Source organism: Triturus cristatus, chromosome 8, assembly GCF_964204655.1.
Source record: "Triturus cristatus chromosome 8, aTriCri1.1, whole genome shotgun sequence".
Taxonomy (NCBI): domain Eukaryota; kingdom Metazoa; phylum Chordata; class Amphibia; order Caudata; family Salamandridae; genus Triturus; species Triturus cristatus.
Window position 1 is genome coordinate 1,117,027,477 of NC_140591.1, and position 21,755 is coordinate 1,117,049,231.

Sequence of the window (21,755 nt, forward strand, 5' to 3'; positions counted from 1 at the left end):
TTTCGCCCGGTTCCCCTGCCGCTGTCGCCTCGCGCCATCTGAGGCTGCCGCAGGAGAGGACCTCAAGCCCCAGCATTCCCCTCAGACCCGCCCACTGACGCTGGACGACGCGCCCGGAGGCGCTATATCTTCCGAGGCTCCCTCGGTGGAGCGGGGGGTAAACGCTGCTATCAACAGTACCTGACAGGCTTCTGGGGGCTGCCTTGAACCTTCCATCGGCTTTCGCCCGGTTCCCCTGCCGCTGTCGCCTCGCGCCATCTGAGGCTGCCGCAGGAGAGGACCTCAAGCCCCAGCATTCCCCTCAGACCCGCCCACTGACGCTGGACGACGCGCCCGGAGGCGCTATATCTTCCGAGGCTCCCTCGGTGGAGCGGGGGGTAAACGCTGCTATCAACAGTACCTGACAGGCTTCTGGGGGCTGCCTTGGACCTTCCATCGGCTTTCGCCCGGTTCCCCTGCCGCTGTCGCCTCGCGCCATCTGAGGCTGCCGCAGGAGAGGACCTCAAGCCCCAGCATTCCCCTCAGACCCGCCCACTGACGCTGGACGACGCGCCCGGAGGCGCTATATCTTCCGAGGCTCCCTCGGTGGAGCGGGGGGTAAACGCTGCTATCAACAGTACCTGACAGGCTTCTGGGGGCTGCCTTGGACCTTCCATCGGCTTTCGCCCGGTTCCCCTGCCTCTGTCGCCTCGCGCCATCTGAGGCTGCCGCAGGAGAGGACCTCAAGCCCCAGCATTCCCCTCAGACCCGCCCACTGACGCTGGACGACGCGCCCGGAGGCGCTATATCTTCCGAGGCTCCCTCGGTGGAGCGGGGGGTAAACGCTGCTATCAACAGTACCTGACAGGCTTCTGGGGGCTGCCTTGGACCTTCCATCGGCTTTCGCCCGGTTCCCCTGCCGCTGTCGCCTCGCGCCATCTGAGGCTGCCGCAGGAGAGGACCTCAAGCCCCAGCATTCCCCTCAGACCCGCCCACTGACGCTGGACGACGCGCCCGGAGGCGCTATATCTTCCGAGGCTCCCTCCGCGTCGCGGGATCGCGCGCGGGTCGGCGCCGGGAGAAGCCCGGGACAAGGGCGGGCCCTCTGAGGCCCTCAGAGGCACGAGGAGGACGGGACGGGGCCACCTCCTTTTTCACCTATTCTTTACAACTTGAAGGTACTGTTCATTGGTCCACTGGCCATTCCTCATTTGGGAACTGTGGATACTGCTATCATTTCCGGGACTATCTACCTTATAACTATAATTTTTGCTATGTGCCATTGATACTTGTATCTGTAGTCCTGCGTAACAACCCAAATCGCAGAACAGGGGTTAATATTTGTCAGCATGGCCCCAAGAGGCACCCGCAGCAAAACTGCTGCCGCTGTGACTGGCCCCATTGACCTTTTTATTTCTAAGGCCAATGATGCCATCAACCAGGGCATAAACCTACTAGAACGCAGGGTATCACAAGACTTGGCGCATGCCAAACGTTCTTCGCTTGGCCACATCGCTACCGCCACTACACCTGCACAAATTATGCCTAATAACATCAGACCCCTACTTGATGTTTGTGCTGACATACACACCATCCCTAGCGAGGTTAACCTCTCAGCCTCAATTCCCCTGTTAGACACAGATACCGACACTAGCACAGACCTGGAAAAAACGCCTGACTTACTAATTAACCCCTCTCCCAAAGTACAATCTGCTGATAACACCAGGCACGTTAGAGGGAGGCGTGAGGGGGCAGTTCAAAAACTGAAGTTACACGTACTCAAGCCCCGGGTAACCACGATCAGGAAATATGGCCGGGCACAAAGGAAACCTGGGAAAAATACCAACCTTGTCCCTGACAATAATCATAACGCGACTAAGGTTACGGTAATACCCCAGAGGGATGATAGTGAAACTGTTCAGCAGGGCAGAACAACAAACACTAACGGAAATATAGACAAGGCATATGACCCCCTGTTGGAAAGACTGGGGGATTTATTAAGCATTTATCTATCCCCAATCGAAAACAGGCTTGCTCGATTAGAAAAACAGCTAGATGACTTGAGCAACCCTCTTAAGATCTTCCTAAAGGGGGGTCCTGCAACTAGTACAAAAAATAGTAACCCCACCAATATAGTAGGCCCCAAAACAACTATCTTACAAGTACCCCCAGTCGCCCCAAATAATGCAGATAAAGTTGTACCTGTTGCGCTGGCCAATGGCCCAATTACTAAACAAAAAACAGCAACACCACACACTAATAGTAAATCCACAGATAAAAGAAAGGATCCTGGTATCAATACCACCGTGAATACCACACTCTCAACTGTGAGCACCACAAGTCACCCTTCAATTTCTACAAGCAATCCTATCTCGACCCAACCCATCCCAAAACCGCCTAGACAAGTTCCGGCCTGCATCAATCTTCCTCCGGAATGCGGTGCATATGTATTAGTGTTAGTAAATGTTACTAAACTAAGAGAGGATCAGGATGAAAATCCCATATCACTCAAAAATAAAACCCTGCACTGGCTAACTACTAACTGCAATTACCCGATTGATGGTGCAAGGGAGATTATTAACACACAGCGGGTGGGTTGGATTGGACCCCTTAAGAAAAAATTTGAGGGCGACTGTGTCATTATTAGTTTTAGAAAACCACATTGGGCAGAGAAAACACTAGCCAACGCCCCTTCACCATCGCCATGGGAATTTAACACCACGCTTCTTCCCTTAGGATATTTTTATCGACACCTGATACTTCCAGAACAAGCCACGGTTAACCCTCCCAACAATTTCCCCATTAACTCATACCAAGAGATGAATTTTGGTGCAAGGGTCAAATCACCCTTTTTTGCCCAAAACCAGAACCTAAATGCCACCTTTTCTAACAACCCCAATTGGCATCCACAATCTCTAATGCCAATTCTTACCCCCAACCATCCACAACATTTTCAAGTCCCAACTATGCGTCAGAGCAATCACAGGGATAGGTCTTACCCAATCCCTAACCCATTCCAGCTTGCACAGACGACACAAGTCAGGCCAATGTACAATATCCCAACTTTCAATCGGTTCGACTATCTATCATCATTAGACGAACAGGATTGACTGAACATACCCCTTAATAATGAATCATGCAAGAATGCAAAAGCCTGTAATCAAGAGGATGCCATAATCATAAATTCACTTGCATCACTCCATGCTAAAACAGAAGTTCCAGAAATCATATTGTCGGATAGCACTCCGGCCATTTTAAACGAATCAACTATTTATGATAATGGGAATACTAGGTGCACATTTATTAATCAGGGGTTCAAACACGGCCTATCAATCCTAAGCTGGAATGTCGCAGGTTTAGAATCCAAGCTCTCTGACCCTGCCTGGACCGAACTAATTAAGGACATAGACATACTCATGTTCCAAGAGACTTGGGCTGTTGATAACCTGTATATCGAAGGCTACCACTGTTTCAGCCTGACATCTTTAAAACCTAGTTTTGGCCGAGCGGTGGGTGGTCTCTTTATGGGGATTAGAATTTTGGCAGGCGGTACAATTAATGTTTTGAAGACAGATAACCTTGCTAATTCCAATATTCAAATTCTGGAATATAAATTGAAATCAAAGACCGTAATTTATTTAATTAATTTTTACAATAATGATTTTAATGGGGTACCGAACAAAAATTTTGTTGCTCTATCTAAGGTTTTAAAAATAATTGATTGTTCCATGTCAATAGATATTAAGACTAGTATTCTGATCGGGGGAGATTTTAATGTGAAACTTATAGATAACTATGGATCCACTAACTTTGATCACTGTAATGACCGCAGGGGTTTGGAACTGATTAGTATACTCTCTGATTTTAATCTTGTTGATGTAATGAGTGTAGGGTATGATATGAATTTTCCCTATGCCCCTACGTTTAAGGGCAGGGATAACGGTTCAATTATCGATTACATTTTTACATCACCTGTGTTAACGGACTGTTTAATCAAATCTTCTGTGGTGCAAACGTCCTTCAGCGATCATAATCCTCTGTTTGCTATTTTTAACCTCGCACCCAGTCCGATTTTTATGAACTTAAATGGAGCTAGGGATATCACACCCTCAATTGATGGCCTTCGCCTTAAATGGAAAGGAATTGATTGTGGGGCCATTATAGATACGATTCAGGAGGCATATCCGGATCTATTGAAATGCCTCTCCTCCCCCAGTACAAATAATGAAGAACTGATTACGGATTTTGAAGCTTTATGCACCAATATAAAAACTCTCCTGTCAGTCCCACTCTCTACTGACCATAAAGAGCCACGGTGGTTTGACACATCTTGCTCCGTGGCCAATAGAGAGTTAAGAAAGGCCCTCTCTGCCAATCCCAGGTGTAAGGACGCTGTTCGAGCTGCCAGAAAAAACTATAAAGATAAAACATCGAAAAGGAAGGCAAATTTGCTCTCCGATCACTGGGATAAGCTGGTTTTCAGCGCCAATCTGGGTGGCAGCGGCCCATTTTGGACGGCGGTTAGGAGAACGAGGGAAATGGGCAAAGAGCTTACCAAAATTAGTTGTAATATAACCAGTACAGCCTGGGAGACCCATTTTTCTAATATTTATGCTGCCCCCTCGGATGAGCAACCTCTCCCTAACCTGAACCAAACAGCAGGCTTAGAGATTTCGGACTTAGAAGTCAGGAAAGCTATCAAAGAGAGCCTAGGCAACAAGGCGCCCGGGCCAGACGGCCTCCCTATAGATATCCTTAAATTTAACGTTGATCTTTGGACACCAATACTTTTAAATATTTTTAATAGTCTTCCACATGTAGCCATGCCTGCCACCTGGGCTACTAGTATTATTGTCCCCATCTACAAAAAGGGAGACAGATCTGACCCAGTAAACTATCGTCCTATCTCCCTCCTGGACAATACTTTAAAAATATTAGGACGAATAATATATAATAGGGTACTGGTATGGGCGTCTGATTCTGACTTTTTAGACCCCTGCCAGATGGGGTTTAGGAGTGGGGTAGGAACAGTCGAGCAATGCCTAAACTTAAAATTGATAATAGATAAATACTGCATTGCTCGCTCATCCCCCGTTTACCTAGCTTTTATGGATCTTTCATCTGCATTCGATCTTGTGAATAGATCCAAGCTATGGTTAACTCTCCTGTCAAATGGTCTCGATGCCACTCTTGTTAGATTCTTAGCCTATCTTCATACTGACTTGAAAGCTCGGGTACGTATTGGTATGGGCGGAGAGGTATCGGGAGCCATTAAGATAGGGAGGGGGGTGAGACAGGGGTGCGTTTTAGCACCCCTGCTGTTTATCATTTATATTAATGGCCTGTCCAACTGTTTAAAGAAAGCTACCCCCGATGTCCCAATCATTTTAGGAAATTCCTTGCCCGTACTTTTATATGCAGACGACGCTGTCCTTTTGGCACGTACACCAAACGCCTTACGTCTGCTTGTACATAGTTTTGTAAATTTTATGGAGGGACTGGATTTAAAAGTTAATTTTAAAAAGTCTTTTATTATGCCTTGTGGGCCGGGCAAAAGGAAACTCGGCACTATTCAAATTGGAACAGATAAACTTGAATCTGTCCATAAGTTCCCTTATCTGGGGTTGGTTTTCGCTGCGAACGGCTCCTGGAGTGGGCATGTGGCCCACGCCACGAGCAAGTTCTCGAAAGCCAACAACTCCGTCCTGAGTCTCCCACGCCCTAAGAAAATCGGCGCCACTAAAGCTATTGTTCAAATTTTTAAATTACAGTGTTCCCCTGTTGCTACGTATGGAGCCGAAGTTTGGGGATCGGCCAGCAGCATTGGTATTCAAAGAGAGGAAAACCGTTTTTGCAGGAAACTGTTGGGAGCACCAATTTCCTCTTCCAATTTCATCTGTCATAACGAACTTAACCTCCCATTCATAAACGACTTTATTAAAGCAAGACCAGCACTCTTCTGGATTAGAATCTGGAGGAATGAGGCTGCTGCCCTTACGCAAAACATCATTAGGGACTGCCTCAATAGTGATAATGGCTTACAGATTCCCTGGTTTAAAGAAGTCTCTAAAATATTTAATGAAATTGGAAGAGGTATTTTGTTTACTGAGCCAACGGCTATCGAACCAAAGGACAAACATGAGGTTCAAAAGGCACTCTATGCACTTTATCGTAATGAACGGCTTGGAATTGAACTACAGAAATCAGGGGTCAAAAAATACATTGGTAATGGTCTCTGTATGCAAATCATGCCACCCTACCTATCACTGCCTATGTCAAATTGGGAACGATCTCTACTGTTTCGTTTAAGGGCAGGAACTGTTAAATTTCTGTTCTCTTTTCCTCTGGGGTATCAACACCATACTGTCCTTACCCCCTGCCCCTGTGACGGTACAAGCACTCAAGACGATCTGCACTTTCTGTTTTTCTGTAAATATTATGTGAGATATACCAAATGGCTTTTAACCCCATATTTTAGAAAACTCAGACCTCTTACACTTCAGGAATCCTACATGCTGCTGCTCACCCTGGACAATGATGAATTGACATTTCGCACTAGCACTTTTCTAAGACTAGCCATACGTGCACGCAAGACTATGGAAAGTCCTTGTAATCAGATTTAGTCAAAAAATACTACTGCTAAAACCTTATAAGCTAATGGAATTTATTGTCTATTCTCTGTATGAATTGTTTTGTTATTATGAAATGTAAATTATTTAATTGTTTTGTATTATGTGTATGCATATGTTTTTTGATGTGTCGGTACTTTTATGAATTTTAACAAATTCGAATAAAGGTCTTTTGAAACTTGAAACTTGAAACAGTACATTACAAAACACCAACACAAGTAAATGAGAGTATACAAAAGGTGACCTCTGACTGGATGGCTCATCACTTGTTTCTCGAAAGCCATGAAAAACTCCTAGGAGACGTTTGAGCAGGAGGAGTGTGAGACAGTGACTAGATGGGCGGAAAGGCAATCATGCACTTAAATCTCGAAAGGTCTCAACCAAAAGAAATCCCTTCAATCCATTGTGTCATTGGAAGCAGACACTGCAGAATGAAGGCAATTGTGAATCAATTTTTGTCCATCACTGAGAGTCAGAAGAACATTTAGTTTCAGAAGTCACTGATGACTGTCCTGACAGCTGTGTTTTGAAGGGTGCTGTACAGGGGCTTCTAGGAAGAGTAAAGGTCAGTTTGTTCAAGACTCACTTTATGAGAACAAACGTGACAGATGTTTAAACGAATGCTTAAGCTGTTGCTTCTAGCCCACTAGGAGTACCTCAAGCAACATGTTCATTACTTTTTATCTTGACTGTGAGGCCTCCTCTGCAGTGTGTGTGGGTGCGAATGCGGAAGAGTTTGACTGCACCCGATGCTAGAAAAGCCCAGAGTATGAAAGTCCTGGGGAAGTTGACATTCATTTGGTACAGCACCCGCCAGCCCCATTAAGGTGCCTAAGCCTTTAAGCGACTGACAAATTGGTATAAAGTTTTATTTAAGGTGGTGGATGTATTTATACTCCGGTCAAGACGAGTGACCAAACCAAACATGTATTATATGGTGAAGGACATATGGCGCTGCCTGTCTCCTGGACATATATTTCCTTCCATTGGGATGTTAAAGGGTGCGATGGACGAACTATTAAGAGATATTCAGCAAAAAGGAGTTGTTAACATTTCACACCATAGTGATTGGCACAGGCAGACATAGCAGATAAACACTGCATTGCGAAGACTTATGTATATCACTTAACAGAGCCATATAGTTTAAAGAATGATTTTGGATTTGACATCACTGAGTAACGAACAAGACATATTCAAAAGGCTTACTTTTTATTTGATTATGAAATATAAGTGTCATGTTTTACCTTTTACAGATACATTTCAAATTTTATTTTTAAAAATTCAGCAAGAAACACCCCGCTAACTGCCTTATGATAATTCTGCAGTCTGTATTTCAACAATGATGATGGGTATTGGAGTCTGTATCAGTTCAGTGAGGACCGAGGGGAAAATTCCAATTTCTTATGTTGACAGCCTGTTTTACAGAAGTGCAAAAAATGACAAGCAGCCAAAACATATGGCATATTTCAAGTCTGCACTTCAAGTTTTTGTTTTTCACAGGGAGATTTGAGCTGCGGAAAGTAGCCTACAGTTCCATGTGACAGGCCAGGAGAAAACATGCTGACATCGGCACAGAAAAAAACGATTTCCACATGTTATTCTCCAGAAACTCGTAACACAGCATTATAGACCTCTGAAAAGGGCTATAACGGTTTTCAATGGCCCTGTTCCCAAGTTATAGGCCTGTGACACTGGCGAGCCCAAATAATAATGGAAGAGGGCCTTAAACAACCTGCATAGCCTAAGACAGAAGGGCTGTTAATCTATTAGACATTCCATCTAATGAGGGTAGAGTGTACTAAAATAATGAAGGGAAGAATAGGCACAAGCATTTGGATGTTGAATCAGAAAGTCTATACCAACTATTATTTGCCGTGAGCCACTCCATTGTCTTCAAAGGTGCTCTTAACATTCCAGTGTTTTAATATAGCATTGTAGCCCAGGGCTGAGATCTATAACAGTTGTTAAAGGCCTTTTTCCAGGGTTATTTGCTTGAGATGCAGGTAAGGGCCTAAAACAAGGAAGAGGGCCTTTAACAACTGATATAGTATGAAGCAGAACCGCTATAATGCTATTAGGACATTCTACTCACTGAGTAATAAACAAGGATGAACAGAAAAACAAACAGTGTAATATTTGAGCAGAAGCTGTATATCAGCAATTGTAGTCCTTGAGCTGCTTCATTGTCTTCTATTGAGCTCCCAATATTGTTCTAATTTCGTTTATTTTCCAACTATAGTATTATCAGGGCTCCATTTACTATAATTCTGATGTAGACAATTGATAGGCATTTTTTCCTGCCTTTTTTAAGCCATCTACGCTATTTCATTATTTAAGACATCACTACCTCCAGTAGTTGGACCAAAATCTTTATTCTTGAAATGGGATAAATAAACTAGAGCTGCAAGCAAAAATACAGCTTATAATACATGCAGCTGAAGGCTGTCAAAAGAGGAATTAAATGGCAGCAACCGTATGAGTGATACCACCACAGTCATGCGTTCGATAACCTCCAATGGCTGCTTCTGACCAAGCTCTCGCTATCTTGTATGTGTTCTAAGACGGTGTGCACCTGAAAGTGTTACCCTGGACATATCAGGCGTGACACATTGTCAAGATGATGCTGCATCTAGGTGGCAGACATTGAGGAGATGCTGCAGATCCACCATCGGTAAGGCCAACGCCCAGAGTTGACTCCGCCAGATAAGGTGGCATAACAGCTGCCAGGTCTAGTGTCCTAGTTCACCCAAGTATGTTAGGGAACTACTAACTGGACACTGATAGGATGATCCAACTTTATAGGGCATTGTTAGACTCCTCTTTTTCTGGCAGTGTTTAACAGAATTGACAGGCACTGGTGAACTTTCCACCAAAATGTTTCTCCACTCACTATGGCTCTGGCCATGGCAGATGCCTCCACTTTGGTAGAGAAACCTCAAAACCTCAGCTGTTCTAAATATATCTGATATTCTACTGCTGCCTTAGGAAAGATTTCCCGCCAACATGCTGTTCAACATCTGTAGCTGCCTACTTATATTTAATCCCTTGAGATCATTACTGGGCAGATGAAACTCACAATGACTGGCTTTATTGATACTGCAAGCACACCATCATAATAAAAATGAAGATAAATTTACTGAGCACCAAAACCCGATAAGGGCAGCTACAGACCTGCCAATTCACACGGTGCCACCCTGAGTCACACATTATCGGCTCTCTTCACATGGTCACCAAGTAAACAGCTGGAAATCCTTGCACAGATTGGGGTCCCAGTTTGTATTATGAGCCTCTGCACAGCCAATGTCTAATATGGGTGTTTAATTTTTCCCAAGACATCAGCTGCAGCGTTAGAAGCTTTTTTGTTGGGAGGAGGGCAGGCTCTAAGTGCTTTAAAATCAGTGCTCAATTCAAAGTGTCGCTCTCTCCTCACATGGTAAATATTATTTTTAAGTAGGCAGATCAGCAACTAGGCACTCGGAAGCCAGTCTTGTATATCACTAATATTTTCAAGATTTTAAAAGATATTTTCTTTATCTTGTTATTCTACAGGGTATGGTTAAGTCCGGGAAGTGACCAATCAGAAGGCAGCTTCCATTTTCAAGATTTAAACTTTCTTCCTGTTGTCCTTCCCTGCCCACCCGAATCACAGGTCCTCCGAAGAGTTTCAATATCACACCCTCTCACCAAGATTTGTTAACCTGCATGAAAGTATGTCAGATGGAAAGGAGATGAGGTTTATTAGGAATAATATCAAAGAAAAGTTTGGCTGCTGTCTTTCATTTTCCCATGCGGTGATGTGATATAAATCAACATGTGCACTGGCACATTCTGTCAAAGAGACACTTAGTGGGAATGGGTTTAATAACTAACGGATCCCCTCACTGAGAACGGTGTAGAAAAATGTCACATTGTACTGCCTTCTACTGGACATAAGCACCTAGATGTGAGTGAGACACTCGCAAATGGCAGATTTGCAAGCAGGGTCCCTAGACATGCGGGAGATGTTTGGGAAGTGCAGTATTCCAGACAGGGACAGTCGTACACAGAAGATGCTTGAGGCCATATTTGAGACTAGCACACAACACGTGTGTAAAAAGCTTAAGAACGGCAGGATTCCATTCCTAGATACTAGATATGAGGAAGATGCTTGGAGAGGGAAGTATTCCAAACAATGAAACACACAGTGCTTGATGGTGGTAACTAGGTGGAGGTAGGACTTCTAAACAAATATGGATTGACCATCAGAAAAATAAAAATATACCCAAACCCTTGCTTTGATCTCTAGGTTTCCAACACAACCGGTGGGGACATATCTGGCATGAGTTAAACTAGTGGTTGGTCTTGCCTCTCTGATTTCAGTTCTAACTCACAGGTCTCCAGCTGATAAAACTCATTCACACATGTGACTCATACACAGAGCTTCAAACAGTCTTTTTGAGGCAAACAATGGCAGAAACTGCTTTACTTTTCTTTGTAAGACACTTGGTAGAGTTTCTCGCCCAAGTCCTCCAGCTGTTTCCCACATTCAAGATCCTGGTACAGTCCTTTGGGCACGCTGTTCAGACCATGAAGCAATCCGAAAAGGCAGCCAGCAACAGCGCCAGTGGCTGCACTCTCACCTGAAGAATGAGACAATAAGTCATGTAAGGGTTTGATGGTGGCACATCCAAAGTACACTTCATAACAATGTTAACACAATACAGATCTCAATGCGGGTTGAAAGTGATGAGTGAAGTAGGCTGAAACTGAAAACCTTCAGAGGGATCCCAGACTGAACTAAATCCAGGATGAGTTGGATGAACTGAATATTCAATCCTGTTGGTCTTCACTGGGCCAATTAATAGTTTGGCTTTAACAAGGGTGTGTGGAGTTTATACAAAGCACAATCTGGACAGAGTGGGTGACAAAGCACCCAGTGGTACCCATGCCCTAGATTACTTCTAGCACAAACTTACCTGAAGATATCAGCGTTCTCTCTGTTATCCATATCCTATTGATGAAAACACATTTCTCAAGTCAACTACTCTTCAAGTCTACAGTGAGAGTTTGGTGGCATGAATGGGATCCCAACTGGCTTATCAATGCTCTTCAAGTGGATCCGCCAGGAAAAAGGAGGGTTGCTTTATCTTATTCTGTGGCTTCTACAAGAGATTACGGAAGTCCTGGACTGGCCCAATATTACAGTGACAATCAAGTGAATAATGTCACAATAGATCTCAAAACCCGAGCAGGCATAATCAAACAAATGAACATTTTGGAACGCAAATTGTTGGTGATTGTTAGCAATGCAAGACATGGCACATGTGGAAATTTAGCTTGCGAACTGAACATTATCTGCGCCATCTTGTCTCTCCCCAGCGCGACACACAGGAAAGCGCACGGCAGCCATTTTAGGCACCCTGGTCTCTCCCTGCTCATTGCCGATCGCCAGCGCGTCCCCCTGGCGCTGCAAGCATTCCCCCGCGCGCCGGCCACCCCCGCTCTCTCATACACGGGCCATAAACCCTCTCCTTCTGCGCGACCCTGCCATGGAACCACATCCCACGCCTGACCGACATCCCATACATGGTCATGCATCTCTTTGATAACCCCCTTCCTCTGCGCCCCATTGTCCGAACCGATCCCAGGCCATCACCTAGCCCTGCGGATGCAGTTTATTGCCCCTGCTGTAAGGGAAACACCCCACATCAAAGGGATTACAGTAGATCAAGGCCCCCCACCCCCGAGACCCGACCGGTCGCACACACCCCCGGGAATTGACGGAATGTCCAGCTGTGTGATAGCCATCTCCTACTGTGGGTGGGGTGGGGACTTCTACTGTATCTATGTGTGGGATCGGATCTGAGCCGGGGATTCTGAGGATGTTCTTTCATGTATCAAAACAATCTCAAGAATGTGCCATGTATGATAAACCTGCAATAAAGTCATAAACCTGTGTATAAGAGGCCAGGCCTCAGAGATGCAGTTAGAGCACCTCGTGACGATACTTCGCTGTCTGATCTGATGTGTTCCACTCCGACGGAATAAAACTTTGTTTCCTGCCTTCCAGTCTCCGGCGCCTGCCTCTTTATTGGTTTAGCATCGAATGGTATAAGAGGCGATTACCGCCGGGCAATACTTGAAAGGTTATCAACTACGACTGCCGCTACCATTTAACAATTGGCGTCCCAAGCGTGGGGCCCATCAGCGACACGTGGATCCAGTGGGAGAGGTCCCGACGACAGAGTGAACGACTGCAACGATCGGGAGAGCTCCTGCCCGATAGACCCTCGTCTGGCAGCCGATCATCCGAACTTCACTGGTTCCGAGCAGACCTCTCTCGAGTGATCTACAGTCCTGACTGGGAACCATCAGGAGTGCCGCGGCAAATACGGAGAGTAGAGGACGATCGGGCGCTGGAGGCGGAAGACGAGAAACTGTCCACGCGGTCCGGGTAAGGTCGTGAAACACGACAAATTGCGAAACGATTGATTGATTGATTGAAAAATACTAGTATTGCTTATTGATTGTTCTCTTTGAGATATTCGCTGTCTACAAACGGGGAGGAGTAGAAATACTCTCTCTCTCTCTCCCTTTGCAGATAGTGAAGGGTAGGTAACGCAGACTTTTGTCCCCATTGTAACCCGTCGTGCCTATCTTTATCTCCCCACTGATTGATTGTCCGAACATTGATTGTTTTGAAGGATAGTGCTCTTTGAGATATTCTCTGTTTGCAAATAACGTAGAATAGAAATATTCTGTCTAGTCTTTGCAAATAGTGAAGGGTAGGTAACGCAGACTTTTGTCCCCATTGTAACCCGTCGTGCCTATCTTTATCTCCCCATTGATTGATTGATTGTCCGAACACTAGTTGTTCGATATTGGTTCTTTGGAGGTATTCTCTGCTTACAAATAACGAGGAATAGAGATATTCTGTCTAGTCTTTGCAAGCAGTGAAAAGATAGGTAGTGCTGACTTTTGTCCCCGTTGTAACCCGTCATGCCTATCTTCTCCCCACTGATTGGTAGTTGGTTCTGCCCGGACCGCTTATTAGAGGTGGACCATCCGGCTCCACTGGAAGGCACCCCTAATAAGGACATGTTCACTAAATATGGACTAGTCGCCGTAGCTTATAGCAAGCTATGGCATAAATATACAAGGAAGGACCCCGAGAGTCAGTGGCCACTGATGGGATCCTTCGACGACCATAAAATAGAAATGCTAGAAATAGCTCTGCGTAGTAATAAAACGACGCCTACTATGCTTGACAATATCGGCATGTGGCGCAAAGAAGCAACACAACGGAAAAAGAGGGAAGAAGTAAAAGCAGAAAAGGAATTACGAAAGGCAGCTCACCTTGCCGCTAGAAAGTTAGAAGAAGAAATAAAGGAGAGAAGGGAAGCTAAACTAAGACAGGAGCCCGAAACATCAGGCCAGTACCCTGTTAGGACCCCCTCTATGCTCTACCCTGAGTTGTCTTCTAAGCAACGAACGAATGACGAATTACTATTAGGTCCCCCGATCATTTACATGCCCCCTCCATACGCACCCTCCCAACCGGTAGTGCAACACCCACAACCCCCAAACACAAGCGAAAACAGTACAGGGGCCTCGGTCCTCACGGCCTCCGCGCCGGCCGAGCCTCTTGTACTGAACACCACGTTGGCAATAACGTTGGATGACCCTGAGATGAGAAAGAAAGATTCCACCAGAATGAATCGACTAACAAAGGATGAACGAGCAAGATAGTAAGGACCCTGGTGGAGCGAAAGGAAAGTGAGGAGTATATAACAGACGTGTATAACTCGTATGCCGACAACCGCAGACGACACTTTGTCGTACGACTTTGTTATCACGCCCTGAATACATATGAGGATAGGTACCACGATAAAGGTCCCGAAGGCTTAGCGGCCCTATATAGGAAGGTAGACATTGGGGAAGAAGGAGAGGGCGATGTGACGAACCTCTTCACTCGTACTCTACCGGCACCTTAAAGAGCACAGACAGACAACCAAAGCAGAAACCCCCATAGCGACTAAGCCCCAGACAGGAAGGACTGATGCCATGATGCCCATCAAAGAGGCCGCCCCCTACTGGGTCCCCCCACGAGGTCAGGGAACACATGACGACATCAACCACCAAGATGCGAACGGAAGGGTTGTATATAATTGGGTCTACCAGCCATGGGACCGACAAGACATTTTGACCTTTAGAAAAACCCTACCCGACTTAAGAAAGAACCCGACTGCCTTCTACACCGAACTAGGTACAGCCTTAGGTTCAACAATAATGACCTTAGCAGATATCGACTTGTTCTTCGGGTTATGTCTGCCGGCTGATGTGTGGAAGCAAATCCGGAAAGTTGACCACACTGAGCCGTTCGGATATACCTGGGTATAACTCGATACCATAGATAAACAGCGAGAACCGGGACAGAAACCCCCGAAAGCCATATTGGAGCTCCCAGACAAGATTGTACAGAAGTTGAAGACTCTAATCCCAGAAAGAAAGGTAGACTGGTCGATAGTGACGGCTTGTCGCCAGAAACCCCAGGAGGATGTGTCTGAATACTTCTCTCGATTCGAGACCGTGTTTTCTGATTATAGTGGCCAGGACATGACCACCGCAACCGGACATCACCTCTTTGTCCAGAATTATGTGAAGGGTCTGTCACAAGAAGTCTCCCAGAAGCTACAGACCAGCGAGAGTAGTTGGGCAGCCTCCAAACCCGCAGCAATCCTCCAGATGGCCCAATACTACGAAAACCAAAAGAATGAGAACGATAGGGCGTCAGAGAGGAAGAAAAAGGAACTGAAGGAGAGGGTAATGATAGCACAGTTGCAAGGGGTGACCATAGGAAGGGAACCCTCAAAAGGGAATTACCAACCAACCGCCCCTAGAAAGCTACCCCCTAGAGACCATACACCTGCACCTTACAACGGACGGAGAGACTTAGATGGGAACCAATGTGCGTTCTGTAGAGGGTTCGGACACTGGCAATCCCAGTGCCCAGTCCTTCTGGAAATGAACAAAAATAGGGACCCCAGAGACACAGCATATGACCCCAGAAATAGAGGACAGGGACGAGGGTACACGAACGACGCCATCAACGACAGGCCAGGCAGACCAAACACCTTTGATCGCCCCCGACAAAACCAGTGTCAGCAGTCCGACTCCGAAAGCACCCATGACTTCGCATAGGACCGCCAGGGGCAAGGGAGGGATCCAGTCGAACTCCGTGTTGACCAGCAAGGTCCTTACGTCACTGCTAAGGTCTTGGGCACAAAGTCTCCATTCCTGGTAGATACTGGGGCGACACGTAGTGCGTTATCTAAACGACTGATTCCTAGGGCACCCTTGTCTGGCTCACACGTAACCTCAATAGGCTTCGATGGAACGCCCTCCACTAACCCCTTATCAGCACCAATCTCCTTTGACTTGGAAGATAACGCCACTGACACGACCTTTCTGCTCTCCTCCAACACCCCCGATGCTATTATGGGACTCGATTTGCTAAAACATTTCCGAGCTACCATCAGATGTTCCCCAGACGGAGTTCGAGTCATCCTGCACGATAACCCAGATCTGTTCAGACCTTGTCACACACGATGTATGCTCTCTATAACTGATGCTAACCTGTCCCTACTCGACACGTTACCCTCACATCTATGGGCTAAAATCGACTCAGATGTAGGGCGCATGGTGATCGACCCAGTACACATAACCGTCCGACCGGACGCAGTGCTACCAAAGCTTCCACAGTATCGAATATCGCCCGAAGGTGAGAAGGCATTGGTGGAAATCATCCAGTCCCTAGTCAATGCAGGAGTAGTAGAAGAAGTAGTCAGTAATGTTTGCAACAGCCCTATCCTACCCATTGTAAAGAAGCAAGGCGAGGGAGATGAGAAAGCATAACGCTTCATTGTTGACTTACGAAAAGTTAACAAAGTAGTCATACCTCAGTACCCCGTGGTCTCAGACATCACCACCATCCTCACCCTAATTCCGTCCACTGCCACCACCTTTACTGTTATTGATCTCAAGAACGCATTCTTCTCCATCCCCATCCACCCAGACAGCCGCTACCTGTTCGGCTTCACTTTGAAAGCCCGGTCGTACAGATTCTGTAGGGTACCCCAAGGCTACACTGAGAGTCCCAGCATTTATAGCCAAGCCCTCAAGAGACAACTAGATACAGTCCAATTACCCGATGGAGTAGTGTTAATACAGTACGTCGATGACATCCTTTTGGCGGCCGACACCACCCCACTTGCTGTCACTGCCACCCTTCACCTCCTCCACTTCCTCGCGGAGAACGGTCACAAGGTCTCCAGGAAGAAGTTACAGTTCTGCCAACCCCAAGTGACATACCTAGGCCACCTCCTATCCAAGGATGGGAGGAAACTTACCCCTGACCGAATTCAGACCATCCTAGAAACCCCTGTTCCCAAAACTCAGAAGCAAGTGCGGTCTCTAGTAGGCCTCACCTCCTTTTGTCGACAATGGTTGCCAAACTTCAGTCTTATTGTAAAACCTCTGCTTTCCCTGTTGGCTAAAGATGTCCCCTTCCCCCTCCCCTGGACACCCGAATGCCAATCCTCCTTCAAAGAATTACGAGACGCCCTCTGCTCGGCCCCAGTCCTAGGAACCCCAGACTACACTAAACCTTTCTCCCTCTATACCCACGAAAGGGAGGGATGCGCGTTGTCTGTCCTAACCCAGTCCATAGGCCCTAAACAGCGCCCTTGTGCCTACTTCTCTGCCACTCTTGACCCTGTAGCCAGAGCATTGCCCGCCTGCCTTCGAGCAGTAGCCGCCGCTGCTGTCTCTATCCGGCAAAGTGAGGGGATCGTGCTCTCGAACCCCCTCACTGTATTGGTACCCCAGGCGGTTGACACCCTCCTGAACCAGACCAAGACTCAACACCTGACTAGCGCACGACTGACTGGCTATGAACTGACTCTGCTTGCACCCCACATCACATTGAAACGATGCACCACTCTGAATCCAGCCACTCTACTACCTCTCCCTGACACTGACCCCAATGCGCCCCCCATACATGACTGCGTGACTCTCACCGACGAACAGACCAAGAGTAGGGTTGACCTTCGAGATACTGCCTTCCCGGACCCTGACGGAGAACTATGGGTGGATGGCTCATGCATCAAGCTCCCCGATGGCACCACTTCCGCTGCCTATGCAGTCACCACAGCCCGAACAGTTGTTGAGACAGCCCGCATCACACAGCGATCCGCACAGGCGGCTGAACCGATTGCTCTCACACGAGCCTGCATCCTGGCAGCAGGGACAACCGCAAACATTTACACAGACAGCCAATACGCCTTCGGGGTAGTTCACCACTTTGGGCTCCTTTGGAAGGAGAGGGGATTCTTGACTTCCCATGGCACACCCATCCTGCATGGAGATCTAGTCTCTGCCCTGACCGAAGAAGTCCTCCTCCCCACACGGCTGGCTGTGATCAAATGCCAGGCACACAAGAAAGTGACAGACATTGTAGGACAGGGAAATGCACTAGCTGACATTACTGCCCGAACCACAGCCGAGAATAGGTCCACACCCGTATGTACGTAACCAGGTCACAAACTGAGAAATGGAAGGATGCTAGGGAAACGATTAGGGACATCCAATTAGCCAGCTCACCACACGAATTAACTGAATGGGCCCGGGTGGGATTGAAGGACGATGACGGATGCTGGCGAACTAAAGACTCGAACAAATGGTTGCTACCTGACTCATACTTGATCCCCATGCTGACCATGGCACACTCCCCCGCACACATAGGGTCTGCTCCCATGATCGAACTCATCTCCAAAGTCTGGCACAACGACAAAATCTCAGACTCAGCCAAACGTCTGGTCCAACAATGCCTGGTCTGCCTCCAACACAACCCTGGGAAAGGAACTGCTGTACCCCGGGGAGGGTTTGGGGTTCCCAATCACCTCTTTGAAGTCCTACAAATGGACTACGTCCAGTTAGAAAGGTGCCAAGGTTTGAAGTACGTACTTGTCGTTGTGTGTGCCTTCAGCAAGTGGGTGGAAGCCTACCCAACCCGCGACAACACCGCTATGACTACCGCAAAAGTACTACTGAAAGAATTCTTCCCCCGGTACGGCCTTTGTCGAATTTTGTGGAGCGACAACGGCCCCCACTTTGTAGCCGAGGTTATCCAACTCATCTTAAAGGGGCTGGGTGTAAAACAGAAATTCCATGCGGTCTTCCATCCCCAATCTGCAGGTTTGGTTGAGCGACATAATGCCACATTGAAGCTTAAGATAGCAAAAATAGTTGCCACCACAGGACTGAAATGGCCAGACGCTCTCCCGCTAGCATTGCTATCAATGCGTTCCACCCCCACCAAACACCACTTAACCCCCTACGAGGTCGTCTTCGGGCGGCCCATGAACCTTTGGACTGCACCGAAACCAACATCCATCCACGACGTCCCGGACGTCCTCATGTCTGACTATTTGTACAACCTAACTAAAACGTTGTCTGTTATCCATCAGCAGGTGCTGCAAGCCATTCCTGACGTTTCCAGAGGCCCCGGGCACGACATCCAACCGGGTGACTTTATCTTAGTGCGTAACTTCCAGCGCACCAAGAGTCTGGAGCCCCGGTGGACGGGCCCTCTGCAAGTCCTGATCACCACCCGAACAGCTCTTCGAGTGGAGGGGAAGCGCAATTGGCTGCATGCACACCACTGCAAGAAGGTATCATCGACCCTGACGACCACGGACAACATCACCGCCCAAGAGGAACTACTGGACAAAGACCGACCATCCCTGAGCCACTGCCCGGATACAGAGACACTTGAATTAACGAAATATCCCAATCCTACTGTCCCATCCAAAGAAGGGTATAACCTACGACGAAAGGAGGGAACTTCGGCTAAGCAGACCACAAACTAAGTTGAAATCTCAAGAGCGGTTGCCTAGCCACCTCAAAGGCCACCAGGAGAGAAACTAAACAAAGTCTGTGGTTCTGCCCGCTACCGAGTCCCTTGAAGGTGATGGAAGCATCCGACATGAAGATGATGGAAGCAACCGGACGTCCGAAGATCCACTACAAAAACCCAAAGACTGACAGAATGCACAGCTCAAAGACTATTGCACTTTTCGTTACCCTTCTCTTTTGCCTTCTCCTCATGGTCACCTTCTGGATCATGGAGGAGAGCGCACCCGCTCATAAGACATTGCTGACCACCGTTCAACCTATCACCATGAAAGAACACCATCTGATCTCACTTTCACCCCAACTCCGAGAAAGGCGTAAGGAGTTCTGGAATAACTCTTTTGTGCAGTTGCTCCACCAACACAATCTTGCAGCCAATGCCACTAATTGCTGGATCTGTGGATTGCTACCACATGCCACTGGACACTCTATCCCTTTCATCCCTTCACCTTTTTCTGTCCATGGTTCCTGCCTCGCCTGGCTAATCCTCCTGCAAGAAAGCTACAAGAACAATGCCACTTCCGGCAAAACTGTGTCACACTCCTACCATGGGTTCTGGCTGAACAAAACTGGAAAAACTTCTGCCCCCTTCTGTCCTCTGAGATCAAACACTTCCTTTCACATGGACATCCCTGCCAAAGAACGAGTTGAAATGCAGGTGTTTAACAACCCAGCCAGACCCACCTTCTCTTACCTCCGGAAACGAACGGCCGCCACCCTAACAGTGGCCCTATCCGTCATCAACATCACTGGACTTGTATGCCTCGAAGGCCTGGGGGCGCAGCTGGTGGGCCACAGCTCCTGCCTCATCACCCGAACATTGGACTCAGTTGATCCACCCTCCTTTGTCGCCTCCCCGAATATGTACTTCGTCTGTGGTACTAAGGCCTACACCTGGCTTCCGAAAGGATGGGGAGGCACCTGCTACATCGCTTTTGTCCTTCCTCCGACATATGTGGCTCCAGCAAACCATCACCGACAGAAACGTGCCAAAGACATTGCGCAAGCCGACTCCACCGGAGCACAGTTCATGGACGCAGTAAAAGGTCTTGTTCCACTCTGGGGTCCAATGGCAAACAGCCGTGCCATCCGCCACTTAACCCAGGCAGTCAAAACGGCGATGAACATTACGGCTGGCATCCTCGCCAACAACACCGCCGAGCTTCAGGCCGTCCGCCTGGTGGCTCTTCAGAACCGCCTCGTTCTAGATGTGGTTCTGGCTGATCGTGGAGGAGCATGCCGCATCATTGGGTCCAGCTGTTGTACCTACGTACCGGATAACTCACCCTCAGTCTACAAAGCAATTGAACACCTCCACAGACTTTCCGCAGAGGTTCATCAGGAGCAAGAGGAATGGTCACTGGGAAGTTGGTTCTGGGACACTATTAGAAGTTGGGGATGGAGGCTGTTTTCATTTATCCTAATACCAATTGTGATACTATGTGGATGTTGCTTGGGGATTCAGTGTCTGCCACCTTTATGTTCGCTTTTTATGAACTGCATCTGCCCTAAGACTTTGAACTTTGAAGCGGAGCGAATGAAAGCTTTGTATGAGGTGGAAGTTCGTAGTATTATGGGGATAGATCCGAACTAAACAAGCTGGCGGGATATGTTAAAAGGGAGGACTGTGGAAATTTAGCTTGCGAACTGAACATTATCTGCGCCATCTTGTCTCTCCCCAGCGCGACACACAGGAAAGCGCACGGCAGCCATTTTAGGCACCCTGGTCTCTCCCTGCTCATTGCCGATCGCCAGCGCGTCCCCCTGGCGCTGCAAGCATTCCCCCGCGAGCCGGCCACCCCCGCTCTCTCATACACGGGCCATAAACCCTCTCCTTCTGCGCGACCCTGCCATGGAACCACATCCCACGCCTGACCGACATCCCATACATGGTCATGCATCTCTTTGATAACCCCCTTCCTCTGCGCCCCATTGTCCGAACCGATCCCAGGCCATCACCTAGCCCTGCGGATGCAGTTTATTGCCCCTGCTGTAAGGAAAACACCCCACATCAAAGGGATTACAGTAGATCAAGGCCCCCCGCCCCCTGAGACCCGACCGGTCGCACACACCCCCGGGAATTGGCGGAATGTCCAGCTCTGTAATAGCCATCTCCTACTGTGGGTGGGGTGGGGACTTCTACTGTATCTATGTGTGGGATCGGATCTGAGCCGGGGATTCTGAGGATGTTCTTTC

General features: G+C 47.6%; 1 protein-coding gene across 2 annotated transcripts in view; it reads right to left on the bottom strand.

The window, feature by feature from the left end:
* The window catches only part of ADPRHL1 (ADP-ribosylhydrolase like 1), a 554,849-nt gene that overhangs the window by 122,152 nt on the left and 410,942 nt on the right, over positions 1 to 21,755 (bottom strand). Inside the window, exon 7 of one of the 2 annotated variants that reach the window (XM_085622701.1) lies at positions 11,074 to 11,227. In XM_085622701.1, the coding sequence (XP_085478827.1) occupies positions 11,074 to 11,227 (154 nt within the window). Of the gene's footprint in view, positions 1 to 7,800; positions 11,228 to 21,755 lie in introns of those variants that run through there. The other variant, XM_085622702.1, reaches the window with a different exon arrangement.